General features: G+C 44.6%; 2 protein-coding genes across 7 annotated transcripts in view; one reads left to right on the forward strand and one right to left on the reverse strand.

Annotated features, from left to right (window-relative positions):
* Positions 1-1,799: 1,799 nt before the first annotated feature.
* On the forward strand, positions 1,800-4,167 carry PSMB4 (proteasome 20S subunit beta 4). Its single transcript, XM_065878234.1, has 7 exons — positions 1,800-1,960; positions 2,208-2,414; positions 2,673-2,819; positions 2,985-3,066; positions 3,468-3,584; positions 3,770-3,858; positions 4,052-4,167. Exons 1-7 carry the CDS (start codon positions 1,836-1,838, stop codon positions 4,062-4,064), a joined length of 780 nt encoding a protein of 259 aa, XP_065734306.1. The 5' UTR covers positions 1,800-1,835; the 3' UTR covers positions 4,065-4,167.
* Positions 4,168-7,582: 3,415 nt separating this feature from the next.
* The window catches only part of POGZ (pogo transposable element derived with ZNF domain), a 28,690-nt gene continuing 22,606 nt past the window's right edge, over positions 7,583-13,666 (reverse strand). For all 6 annotated transcript variants that reach the window (XM_065876888.1, XM_065876876.1, XM_065876872.1 and 3 more), the window contains 7 exons: positions 11,127-11,261; positions 10,839-11,011; positions 10,540-10,680; positions 9,985-10,041; positions 9,668-9,780; positions 9,390-9,414; positions 7,583-9,254 (listed from right to left, as the gene is read on the reverse strand). In XM_065876888.1, the coding sequence (XP_065732960.1) occupies positions 7,583-9,254; positions 9,390-9,414; positions 9,668-9,780; positions 9,985-10,041; positions 10,540-10,680; positions 10,839-11,011; positions 11,127-11,261 (2,316 nt within the window). The remainder of the gene's footprint in view (positions 9,255-9,389; positions 9,415-9,667; positions 9,781-9,984; positions 10,042-10,539; positions 10,681-10,838; positions 11,012-11,126; positions 11,262-13,666) is intronic.

Here is a 13,666-nt window from a genome sequence, read left to right on the forward strand (position 1 = left end):
GTTTCAAATACCACTTCTCCTAAAATATGGAGCAGTGAAAATGTTTGTGAGGTGGTGATGATGGTGATTATTAATTCCAATTTAGTCTAGTGTTATTCTTTTCTGAGAATTTCAAGACATTCCCCATAACCAGAGATACCCTGACATGTTACAAAACCAGTCTGATGATTATTGACTTAAAAGCTCAAACACTGGTGAGAGCTAAATACTAATTAAACTCGAAGTAATAGCCAACCATAGAAAACTGGGCAAACTTAAAAATGCTTTAAAAAGAGAAGAAACTTCCTATAAGTTTCCCTTTAAGTTTCCCCTTCAGTTTAACTTACGTCTTGTTTTCATCTTAGCACAAAAGACATGCTGGTCACCTTCCTCTGAATATTGCATCATCAAATGTTAGTGGTTTGCTTTCCCTGTCATCCTACTCTCAGGCTGAATGATTCTAGATCCTTTCACTTTTCTTCTTTTAGACTCTGTGGAATTTGACAACCTGCCTGATCTCTGGAACTGGTACTGGCCCCACCAGAGCCTTAATCTAGGGACCTTGAAAGGAGTGAGACCAGAAACCAGCAAGCCACCTCAGGCCACTTCTAAACAAGGATATAGCCAATTAATTGATGGCTAATTGCTTTAAAGTTCATATGAAGAGGACTCTGGTAGCTATGAAAGTGAAGTATTCAAGCAGTTTTGGAGGAATCCCAGTAAGCCTTTTGTCATCACAAACGACACCTGCTATTTGTCCAGGTAAGCCTCAGAGAGGTCCAAGAGCCACCTGGAATATGGGGTTTGCGAGAATGTGGCTATTACTTTGAAGAAAAAATCTACTACCTAGTTTTCAAGTCCCAAAGGTGATACAAAGAGCATCATTTGGGTGCCTCTAACACAAGATCTTGACCCTTCCCTTTCCAAGGTTTCATGACCTAATAAAATATTTTATTTCAATTAGGCTAAAATTTTTTGCATTGCTTTGGTTCAAATTAACTCAGGGAATTTTAAAAAACAAAACTGATTTGGTTTCCTGCTGAGTGAAAAATTTTAAATCTAGTTGTGAAGGGAGTTGCGGCAAAGTAGTGGTTTTAGGTTTAGTGTTTGATTCTAGACACTGCTTCCAGCCCTTGCTACAGAACCACATTGAGAAGGGAACGCCTGTAATTTAGTTACACTCCCACAGTCAATGGAATTTTTCTGAGGTTTAAGAGGTAAGCAAGAGCCTTTGACAATTAGGAAACTTTCAGAGATTTGTCCAAGGTCCTACAGAGTGAGTGATCCATCTGAGATATCATACACCCCAAGGTACGCGCAACTGTATGGTTCCTATTTTAGTTCTGAGTTTGAAGACTCAGATCTTCTACTGCTTGCTGTGTAATCGGGTAAATCACTACACAAGTCTCGGTTTCTTATCTATAAAATGGGTCGAATATGCCACATGATCCTGGGTTCACTGTTAGTTTCGTGTGGGTTTTTTGTTTTTCTTTTTCATAAGGATCCAAAAAGGAAAGGAGAATTTCTGCTTCCTCGCTCAGCGTCAGCGTCTTGAAGTGCCCCGCCCTCCCATCCACCCCCGACCCATACCCATTTCCCACACCACCCACCCCTTCCTTGACTTTGTGCGTCAGAATACTGTTCTAGTCCAGACTCTACCGCGATGTGATACGACGTCTGGCAACTCCACATCTCTGGGTTTTGGTCGCCACCCGGGACACTGGTACGGTCGGCTCTGACCCTTTCAACATGGCAGCTGGAAGTAGCTTGCAGGAAGAAGAAAGGTGTGGCACTGAAGGGTCACTTCCGCTTCCGTCGGCGCCAACGCTTTCGTTTCTCGTGCTACCGTGACTAAGATGGAAGCGCTTTTGGAGTCGCGGTGCGGACCGGCCCCTGGGCAGTTTTACCGCATCCCGCCCACTCCCGGTTCCTCTGTGGATCCGGCGTCCGCGCTCTACGGGGGTCCGATTACGCGCACCCAGTAAGCTCTCGGCGCCTTAGCCTGCGCAGGGGGAGGGACCGTGGGGCCTGGTGCGGCCGGCACGTTCTGGGAGCCGGGGAAGGCGAGGGGGGCACCCCGGGGCGCGCTAACGGCGGGGGAACTCGGGGAGGAGGGTCCCGGAGAATGAAAGGAGCCGTTGAAAGTCAGAGGCGGAACCCACAGCGCGGGAAGCGGGCTCAGGCTCTCCCCCCGCGCCGCTCCTCTCCAGACCACCCTCTCTGTCCAGGAACCCCATGGTGACCGGGACCTCGGTCCTGGGCGTCAAGTTTGAGGGCGGAGTGGTGATTGCAGCAGACATGCTGGGCTCCTACGGCTCCTTGGCTCGTTTCCGCAACATCTCTCGCATTATGCGAGTCAACAACAGCACCATGCTGGGTGCTTCCGGAGACTACGCTGATTTCCAATATTTGAAGCAAGTTCTCGGCCAAATGGTGTAAGTCATCTCGAGAATAGGAGTAGTTTCCAAGTGGGGAGGGGAATCCACTGTTTTTTATCCCCTCAGGAAGTTCTAGGGTGGAGAAACTTGAAGCTGCAGCAGAGGACAGGGAGACTTGGCGTGGAAGATTTGAGAATGTTTGCAAATAAGTAGTTTATTTTAGTTTAAATAGGGAAGATTGTGGTAACATCTTTTGGGGGTGGATGGAAACCCCGATTTCCGTTCTCCCTTTTTTCACAACCAATTGTTTTTAAGGATCGATGAGGAGCTGTTGGGAGATGGACACAGCTATAGCCCTAAAGCTATTCATTCATGGCTGACCAGGGCTACGTACAGCCGGCGCTCCAAGATGAACCCCCTGTGGAACACCATGGTCATTGGAGGCTATGCTGATGGAGAGAGGTTGACTTGAATACAAATAACTCACTTCCTTGACTACCCAAACTCTAGTGCCCGTGTAGTGTCTGTCTCTTCCCCCTGAGTGACTCCCACTTCTACCTCAGACCCCATGGTCCCTTCCTACAGCTAAGATACAGAAACCTAAGATGACCTATTGTGTCCTGTTAGCTTCCTGGGTTACGTGGACATGCTTGGTGTAGCCTATGAAGCCCCTTCGGTGGCCACCGGTTATGGTGCATACTTGGCTCAGGTAAGTAGCCAGTTGAGGGATGAGGGATAGAAGACAGAAGGCGGGGGGGTTAGTGGTTGTCTGCTTGTTCTACCCTTGAAATTCTGACATGAGGAACAGGCTAGGATCTGTACTGCTGGGCGGATGGTTTTCTTTTTGGTCCAGAGGCCATAATGACACGGTGGGGTATGTCCTGGAGGGAGTCAGTATACATGTGCTAAGAGAGGACACCCTAGAATTTCCCCTTCAAGTGGGTCTTAGCACAAGTAAGCAGAGTTCATTTTGCTGAGGCAGTAGGTGGAATGTCGCCTTTTCACTCATTTATGATTCTTTTCACACCGTGGATTTGCGACAAATCGCCTGGTATTCAGCTTGTGATATCTCCCATGTTCCCCCACCCCCGCACCCCCCCATATCCCTAGCCTCTGCTGCGAGAAGTTCTGGAGAAGAAGCCAGTGCTGAGCCAGACTGAGGCCCAAGAGCTAGTGGAACGCTGCATGCGAGTGCTGTACTATCGAGATGCCCGTTCTTATAACCGGGTGAGAAGTGTGAATAAGAAGTGATGCGGAGCTAATTGGCAGGCTTTGCAATCCCCGAGTCTCTAAACTTTGAAGCACAGAGTGCCCCATTTCTGTGTCTCCTGTTTTCACATTTGGGAAAGACCCTCCACTTGACCTTTGACATAAGGGTTGGCATTTTCATTGAGAGCTCTGCTTTCTTTCAGTTTCAAATCGCCACTGTAACTGAAAAAGGTGTTGAAATAGAGGGACCCCTGTCTGCAGAGACCAGCTGGGATATTGCCCACATGATCAGGTGACTGAAATTAAAATTACAGTAGAAGAGATAGTTGGGAGATCCTTTGGTTGCAGTAAGCTTGGTTTTTCTGGAGGTCTCAACCAAAAAATTCTCTGGGTGGCAAGGGTTTGGGCTGAGGATAGAGCTGCTTTTACGAATTGATTCCTCACTCTATGGCTTCACCATTTTATTATGATCTCTTCCTTTTTAGTGGCTTTGAATGAAATACAGAGGCATTATCCAGAACTGAAGTTGTACCCTTCTTCTAACTTTGAACTTGGCTGGTTCAAAGGTATTATTCTTTTGTAAAATAAATCCTTTGAAACACTTGCTGAGTGGTTGTACTGTTTGACTAGGTCACACCAAGAGTGAAACTGCTAAGTACTGCTGTGTGCCATCTCCCTCCCTGGTCAGAGAACCCTTTGGTTCTTGGTTCTGGTAGCATATATATAGAATGGTCTGCATGATAATACCAAAGACCCATTACTGTCTTCATCTGGGTCTGTACGGAAGGCTGCTTTGTACAGAAGTCAGACTTAATCTTTGTGTGGTAACATAATTAGCTTTTGTGTTTAACATTTCTTCAATGTTTTCACCCATGCACTAGTCTAAAATACAGACTTTCTGGTTAATGTTGGCTCTATATGTGATTTTAGTTAAAACATCATTTCAAAGATGGAAATGTAACATCTCGTAGAGCTGTATAAGGTTACTCCCAAACTGGAACTAACAAACAGCCTTGATCCCACACCTGTCCAACCTCCTCACCCTTCATGGGGAATACTAAGTAATTTCGACATTTAAGCTAAGTCTTCTACTAATTTCTAGCACTGTCAGAAGACCTCTTACAAGTATTGTGTTCACTAAGTCCTAGGTGTAGTGGTGAGTCAAATCAGTTGGGGTTATTAGCCAGTTCCATCACCAGGATGGCGTTAAACCCGAATTTAAAAAAACACCCTGGGTGATTCTGATGTATATCCTCTCTAAACCTCTTTTTGAGAAACTAGTATAGGCAGTAAACCCCAAAACTATTACAGGCATATCTTGTTTTTTATGCTTTGCAGATACTGCAGTATTGTTTTACAAACTGAAGGTCTGTGTCCACCCTGCATTGAGAAAGTCTTGGTGCCATTTTTCCAGTAGCATTTGCTTACTTTGTGTCTATGTCACATTTGGTGATTCTTGCAGTATTTCAAACTTTTTCATTATTTTATTTGAGATGGTGATCAGTGATCTTTGACGTTACTACTGCAAAAAAGATGACAACTTGCTGAAGGCTCAGGGTGGTCAGCATTTTTGGCAATAAAGTATTTTTAAATTAAGGTATATCATTTTTTAGACATACATAGTGTTATTGCACATTTAATATACTATAGTATAAACTTACATGCACTGGAAAACCAAAGAGACTGTGACTCGCTTTGCTATGATAGTTGCTTCACTGCAGTGGTCTGGACCCCAACCCACAGTATCTCCAAGGTATGCCTGTATAGAAATTCAGTGAGGTGAGAGCTGAAAGAGAAATTAAAACCCCTCCACTTGTATTACCCATGATTACAACTAGTAAATTCAAGCCAAAGAAAACTGTCAGCTTTCAATTTGAATCTTCCACACATTCAGTCTCAACACAAAGTAGTCAATAAATACTTGTTTATTGATTAAACTGAATTATAAAAAACAAAACAAAAAAAACTTCCTATACTACGAAGCCATGCGGGCAGAATCCACAAAGGTAACTTCCTGGCCAAAACCCAGCTGATCCACTGTTGGTATTATGGCCTTAAAAAAATTACCCATTGAGAAAGTCATACAGTGTGCAGAGGCCAGGAACCCAGCTCTGCTAAATCTGGGGCTGCTGCGGAGACTACCAAAGAGAAGGATTAAGTCACTGCAGATAGCGTTGACCATAGTTCTTGAACTTTCTGAAAAGCAAAGTTTTGACTCAAAAGTCCATATTCTGTCAAAATGGCATCAGGCAAAAAGCTGGGGAAGAGAAGCCCAGGTGGATCCTCAGTTCAGTTTTCAGATGCCATGGGTTCACAAAGCTGGCCAAGCTGTTTATGGAGGGGAATACTCCAGTTCACTATATTATAGTGTGCTCGGAGTTAAAAAACAAACAAAAAAAACAGATGAGGAGAAACAGGTGGTAACAAATGTCACACCTGTACCACCAGGCCCATCACATCTTGAGCATCTCCCAGTCTCTGAAAGCCTGCTCAATCAAATAGGGTCACCTAGAAAAAAACCACATTGTTTATAAATCCATTTCCCCTCATTTTTTTTAAATGTTCCACTTATGTACATTTTAAAGATGAACCATTTACAAGCCTGTGCAGGTTGCCTCCTTGGCTCACAGGAGGGAAACGTTGCAGAAAGCCTCAGGATGGACAGAAGTATAGTATAGTTGTGGGAAAGGTGGACCTGGATTTTTGCTCCTTTTCTCTGTGTGTTACAGTACGTTTCAGTTTATAGCCATTGAGTACATACAATTAAAAAAAAAATCCCTCATGCAAATTGTAGAAAAAATTTTCTTTCCTTGAAGCTGGCAGTGAAAAATAAAGATTCATGTCTTTTTCTTTGTGCACACCCCTATGTGTTTCTTCTTCATATCAGATTCTTCTCTAAGCATTAAGAGAAATAGGGGAAAGCCACAGGGTAAGCAGAATTTCAACAAGTGGTCTTTTTAAAGTTCAATACAACTTCTTGCACAATTAGCTGCTGGCTGGCGGACATGTGATCCCTTGAACAGGTATGCTGTCCACTTAACAGGAGGAAGTTCAACAAAGCAGGGACTGCCCCCATGGATTGCAGGATGAAGACCCATACACTGGGAATGGCTTCCACCCTAAGGTTCTGTGTGATCACCTCAGTACCTCTTGCTTGCTAATGACCCATGTATGATCCTTTGTCCAGAGTGACGGTGTGAGAATGGGGAAGGGGGCCAAGGATCACAGGTGCAAAGAATATTGGTTTTGTTGTGTTTTTGTCGGAGGGAGGGTGGTGAGGGAAAAAATCTACTCATCATTCTGGACGATTAAAGGTGGTTTCATGCATTTTTAAAGCCACAATTTTATATTTAAGAGTTGCTGTAGAAACCAACATCTCTGGAGAGGGAAGGAAAGAAAGGAGAAGGAAGAGAGAGTTCAGTGGGATTTTTTTTCCATTTTCATTTTTATATAAAAGTGTTAAGACCACAATGAAAAAACTTTTTTATCCATATATATATATAATAAACCAGTTTGTGAGCTACAATTTTTGTCTTTCCCATCTTCAGAAATGTTCTCACATTGACAATGGTTGGATAGCATCATGCCCAAAGACACTGGCCACACAGTAAAACAAACAAAACCCAGATGTACTATGATACAGTTGAGGTAAAAGGGGAAACAAAAGATTTAACATTCGCCCACGAAAGATTTTTTTTTTTCCTTTTTCTTGATTTTGTCAGAAAAATACCAAGCACAGTGATTTAAATTTAAAAAAAAGTCACAAAAACCTGTTTTTAGCAGAAGTGAATGACCAATGGGGCCAGGACCAGCTCATCGGCTCAGACGTGATCACTATCGGTTTTCCTAATAATCCACAAATCCACAAGGATGTATATAAGTCAACATCAGGGGGGAGTGGTGGCATAAAATTAAAAAATATAACCCAAATACCCCCACCTGGTATACCCCCCTTTACCTCTACCCTCCCTAACACTTTCCCACCCCCACTCCACACCCCCTCATGACCCCAACACTTAAATCTCCATCAGATCTAGGTCAGCTTCTTCAAAGCCATAGAAGGACTCGGTCTCACTTTCACCCTCAAAGAGCTGGTGAAGGCTTTCAGGCTCAACTGTCTCTTCAGGAGATGACCTGGGTCGGGGAGTGGAAGCTGAGGCCTCCTCAGACTGTTCCCCACTCAGCTTCAGTTGCTCCTCTAGGGAGGCAATTAGCTCCTCCTGCATGTCAGCATTTCTTGTAGGTGAGTTAATGTTGCCATCAGGGCCAGGCAGAACGCTGGCCACAAGGAAGGACCGCTGAACTAGCTCTGGACAGTCCCCAATGACACCAAGCACCTCAGCCAGCCAGACCAGCAGCAGCTGAAGCAGGACATCAGAATCACACGCACTGTCTGCCATTTCCCGAGCCTGCTCCTTCCACTTTTTGTGCAGGAAGTTCTTGACAGTTCGTTTGATGCATACATCTAATGGCTGGATTTTGGAGCTACAGCCTGCTGGGACAACTGCAGGCAAAGTGCTAGAGGCACTAAGCATGGCCAGCACCTCTTCTGACAGGTGAGTGCGATGACAGTCCATCACAAGCATGCCTTTGCTGCGCTGGCAAGCTGTGTGCTTCTGCCACACTCGGGTTGACCACAGCTCCATGATCTCATCGTCACTGTAGCCACTCTCCTTCGCCTCTAGCAAGATGGAGTCTGGCACATTAGCAGGCTGATCCATCTGTCCTCGGTAGAAAACCAGGGTAGGGAGGACAGTGCCATCTGCCAGAATGGCCAGCACCACATCACACCAAGGCTCCCCTGTGCCCACTGTCTGCAGGGCATTTTCCTTTCGGTCGTCACTGCTCAGTACCTCCGTATCCAGGAACAAGGAGATCTCATCAATAGCCACAATCATAGACAAGGGTAAGTCCTGGTTGTGAATCTGCCGTTGTACAAATTCAATGAAGAGTCCTGCATTCTCTGCCACATCCTTAGGTAGAGTGTGGGCCACAGCTCGCCGAGCGTGGGGAGTCAGGTGGTGCCGTAGCATGAAACGCACAGCCCACTCATAAGAGATCTTAAACCCCCCCTCCAAAGAACGTCCTATTTTGGTGGCCTTCTGGAACAAGGTCTCCTCATTTACAGGTAGCTGTTGCTCTCGCTGGGTCAGCACCCACTCAGCCAGTTTCTCTTCTGCCTCTAAGCTCAGATATTTGCCCTCCAGATTCTCCCCCTGTGAGGCCTGGAAGCGCCGAAGCCAACGCCGGATGCGTCGTTGGGGGTTTCGGAAGTGTTCAGCTGCCTGTTCCGTATTGCAGCACAGGGCAAACAGTACCACTCGAAGCTTCTTCACAGAAAGCTGCTCCTTCTTGCCAATCACACTGCTACTACCACCCCCTGATGCTGGCTCAGGCTCCTGGGTGACTGGGCTCCCTTCATCCTGGTCATCGACATTCAGACATTCCGCCCCCTCCGTAGCCAAGGGTGGAAGGGCTAAAGGCTGGGGATGAGTGGGGGTTGGTGGTGGGGTTGCAGTTGAGGCTGGTGACGGGAGTGCCTGGGCCATGGGAGCTGGTAGCTCTTCAGGCTCAGCTGGGGTGGCCCCCGCAGATTTCACAGTGGCAGCTTTAATAGAGGGGAAGGAAGGAGGAGGGTACAAATTCTTCAAGTTCCGGTCGTGCACTCGGTCACGAGTCTGGCCATGCCTAAAAGGTTAGCAACGAGAGGAGGAAAAAGCTCAGTTAAACTAGAAAAATGAAATAATAATAGTAATAGTAGTAATAATAAAGACCAAACATACTATAAAATAGAAATTAAACCATCAAGCGAGTTTCTGTTACCTTGAGTGAGATATCCAAGTGAGTCCTATGGGAAATAAAGACAATAAAAAAATGTTAGCTCAGTGAAGAAACAAACCCTCCGAAGAGTTCTTTAGATTTCAACCAAAAAAGCAAACCTGCTGCCTTCCCAGTCTTATATAAATTTCAGGTTAGAATGCTTCCAATTTGGTGAAGTGTATCTAAACAGTGAATGGGTCAGGCCAGGTAGAGATGCACCAGACTCATGGTATGACCTGTATCCTTAGCTTTTTTCCCTAATCCCCATCTCTCCTACTTACCCCGTGGCAGGATGCTACTGGATCTGTGAGAGGGGTTGAATACCAAATGCTTAGCCATGGCATCTCCAACAGAAGTAACAAAGGTACATGAAGTGCAGGCCAGCTTGATTCCACTAAGAAAGAGAGTCAAGAGTATATAAGACAAATGTAGCAGTGACACTAGAAAGAGTTAAGCTTTGAGGCTTAATAAAGAAAAAGAGTGTCCCTCCTTTCTACTCTCTGTCAAATTAATTCATATATCCACCCCCCAAAATATTAAAAGGGATTTAATGTAAAAACTTGAAAAATTAACAGACCATCAATAAGTTTTTTGTTACCTCACAGAATTTTTAAACAAAGCCAAATACTTGGGGCTCTTCCGTGGAACATGATTGCTGAGGAAGACAAACAAAAAGTGGTATGAGTTACGTGGTTCTGCTTGCTAAACTAGAGATCACCAGCGACTGACAATGCCCCAACAAAAGAAATGCCTCTTCACTCAATCCTAACCTCAACCCAAGCCTGTTTTCCTATCACATTAATATTTCCTATTAATATGCAAACGAATCATGGGGGTGGGGGGAAATCTATTAAAAGGCACATTCTGGTTGGGGGTGGCGTGGTGGTGACCAGGGTCAGATGCTACATTTCTAAGAAGCTCCAAATGAGTGCTGCTGGTCCTTGGACCACATTTTGGGTAGCAAGGTCCTACAAAATCAGAGCACAGACCATCAAAGCCAAATGGAGCCGGGTCTGGCCTCTTACCTGCTAGGACAGGTGGGCAAACAGCTCTAAAAGTTGAAGAAGGAAACCCCAGAAGCAGGGGAGGGAATGCACTGAGTTCTGGAGAACCTGAAATCCCAGATAGGAACATTGGTTTAATCCTGACTTACTTGATCATGTGGTTGGCATAAGCTCGAGAACAGCAGGTACTATAGCGACATAGAGAGCAGTGAACATAAGTAGGGAAATGGTTAGGGAAATCTGGGATCTCAAAGCTGCACTCCAGACATGTCTGCCGGCCCATGACACTCCTGTCAAGAAACAAGGAAAATTCTTATTACTGCCTCAGGGGTTCCTAAATTGTAGGCGATTTAGACAACAGATACTGCCTAAAAGGCTACCAGATTACACTAGCTATCAGGAATAACTGTGCCCACCCGGCCCCCAGCCTCCAGAAGAAGGCACTGACATTTTCCTAACAGCTCTCTTCTGGACGTTGCGCTGGACAGGGGGATAAAGGAAGACGGGCAGAGGGTCCGCTGAGGAGGCCAGTGGTGCTGCCTCCTGCAAGGTGCTGGGAGGGACATCACTGGAGGGTACAGGAACAGTGCGTGGCTGCCCTCGGGAAGCCCGGATTGTCACCTGTGAGTCAAGGGAAGGGATAATTAGACACTACCCACGTTAAACCTCAGAACGCGGAAAATCTCTATTCCTCCCCTTCTTGGATCTGTAAATAGAATGTCAACAAACCCTTTACCTTGGTGCCTGGTTTCAAACCTTCCAGCTGCTTGGGTTTACGGAAGGTTTTATGGTGCTGAAGTTTGTGTTCAATTTTGTCCTTGGCAAAGAGAAACTGCAGCCGGCATTTGTTGCAATGATAAACATTCCTCTTCTGAAGGGGGAATAAAAAGAGACAGAATCCTTTAAAGGTTCCCAATGAATTTTCTTCCCTGAGGAGAAGGTACATCATTGCCAATCGTATTCTTCCCACCCTTCTGCTGGTAATTTAACAGAGGAAAAAAGAGAAATACACAACATAACACCAAACCTAGTATTTTTTTATCTTTTTATATAACTTTATTTATTTTGAAGTAAAGTTACAAACCTATTATTGGGTGGTGAGAATCATCACCTCCCATGCTCCCAGAGAAAGGCAGACTCAAAGTCAGAATAACTAGGTCCTCAAAGCATCTCCCGCTGACTTGCTTTAACAATTTGGCTGAGTGGCTTACGCTTCACTTGCCCCTACTACTTTATCTTTACAGTGTGGATGGACAGTGCTACTACTTCTGGATATTCTTATTTCTTTTTAAATACAATAAATATGTACGTGGTAAAAAAAAAAAAAATCATACTTTTATTCTGTACTCCTTCATGTGGTAAGCTTGCCTTCAACTCCAACCGTCAGTCCCTCTCCATAGAAACAACTTGTTACCAAGTCTCTTGGGTATTCTTTCACAGATAGTCTATGCATATAACCATATAGCAAACACATACATCTCCAATCACCACCTGTTTTCCTTTCTCTTTCTTTAACAAAAATGATAGTCCTTTCTACACAGTGCTGTTTTTTTCCTCTTAACACATCAATGCATAAAGATATGCCTCCCTCCAAGGCCATTTTGAGGATTCAATCTGCCCAGTATTGAAATACGACATGTCTATGATTTTCTTCCCTAGGATAGCAAGGCTCTCTCTGTAACCTCAGCTGAGTTACAGGTGATAATTTCCATGCTACTATATGGAAATGCATTAGTGGTGGATTATCAGCACTCACTAGTGTGAGCCTAAGAAGTGCCTGCTTACAAGTAAGAGTGAGGGCACATGTGCACACACGTGAATGTTATGCACAGGTACACCCACCCATCTTGTTCTCTCTTCTGTTCCCTATGTACCTTCACTCTTCTCCTCCAGTGGCTCCTTTCCTGCAGTATTTTAAAACAAAGGCATACCTATTCCATCTTAAAAACAAAACACAAAAGCAACAACAAATTCTCCCTTGCTACCTCTTTTCCTGGATCTACCACCCTTGGTCTTCCCCTTCATAAACAAATTTACTTATTTTATTTATTTATTTTTTTGGCTGTGTTGGGTCTTCATTGCTGTGCACGGGCTTTCTCTAATTGTGGCGAGCGGGGGCTACTCTTCGTTGTGGCGCGCAGGCTTCTCATTGTGGTGGCTTCTCTTATTGTGGGGGCTTCTCTTATTGTGGAGCACGGGCTCTAGGCATGCGGGCGGCTTCAGTAGTTACAGCACTCGAGCTCAGTAGTTGTGGCTCATGGGCTTAGTTGCTCCGCGGCATGTGGGATCTTCCCGGACCATGGCTCAAACCTGTGTCCCCTGCATTGGCAGGTGGATTCTCAACCACTGTGCCACCGGGGAAGCCCTAACAAATTTATTTTTTAATTAATTAATTTTTTTCATAAACAAATTTCTTTAAATAAGTTGTCTCCATTTCCTTATCTCTCATCATTTGTCCCACTGAAATCTGACTTCCACCTTGCTAACCAACAAAACGGCTAAATTAAATGCTGGCCTCTAAAGTTTCTACCTTGCTGATACCTTCCTGTAACACCTGACCACACTCTTTTCTTCAAAATACTTTTGTCCCCTCAGCTTCCTTGACACCAAGACTCTTCTTGTTTTCCTTCCAGGACTATGGTCCTGGCCTTGTGGATAGAGACTTCAATGGTCCTAAGCCTCACCTTATTCTCAATTTGGGGTGGGGGATGGGGGTGCAGCATAGCACTTACAAGTTTAAAATCCACTGATTTATATAATGATGATTCCTAAGTACCTTTCACAATCCAGGCTTTTCTCCCAGGCCTCAGACCTGTATATCCAACTACCTATTTAAAAGTCAGTTATACTTGATGTCCATAGATACTGCTAAGTCAAGAATATCCAAACTTGGGACTTCCCTGGTGGTCCAGTGGTTAAGACTCCATGCTTCCATTGCAGGGAGTGTGGGTCTGATCCCTGGTCAGGAACGAATAAGATCCGGTGTGCCACATGGCATGGCCAAAATTTTAAAAAATAATAGTAATAAAAAAGAATATCCAAACTTATAATCCTCCCCTCAAAAATTATTTTCTCCACTGTTCCTATCTCAATAAACAGTCCCACCATTCATCCAATTACCGAAGACAGAATCCTGGGTACTAGTCTTAACTACTCTCTCACTACCTTCACCTAAATCCATTTCTAAATCATAGATATCACTTATCTTCTCAATATCTCTATCCTCTTTGTCCTCATTTCAAAAGCTAGTAGCCACTATCATCTCTCATCTCAACT

Source organism: Phocoena phocoena, chromosome 1 (genome assembly GCF_963924675.1).
Source record: "Phocoena phocoena chromosome 1, mPhoPho1.1, whole genome shotgun sequence".
NCBI lineage: Eukaryota > Metazoa > Chordata > Mammalia > Artiodactyla > Phocoenidae > Phocoena > Phocoena phocoena.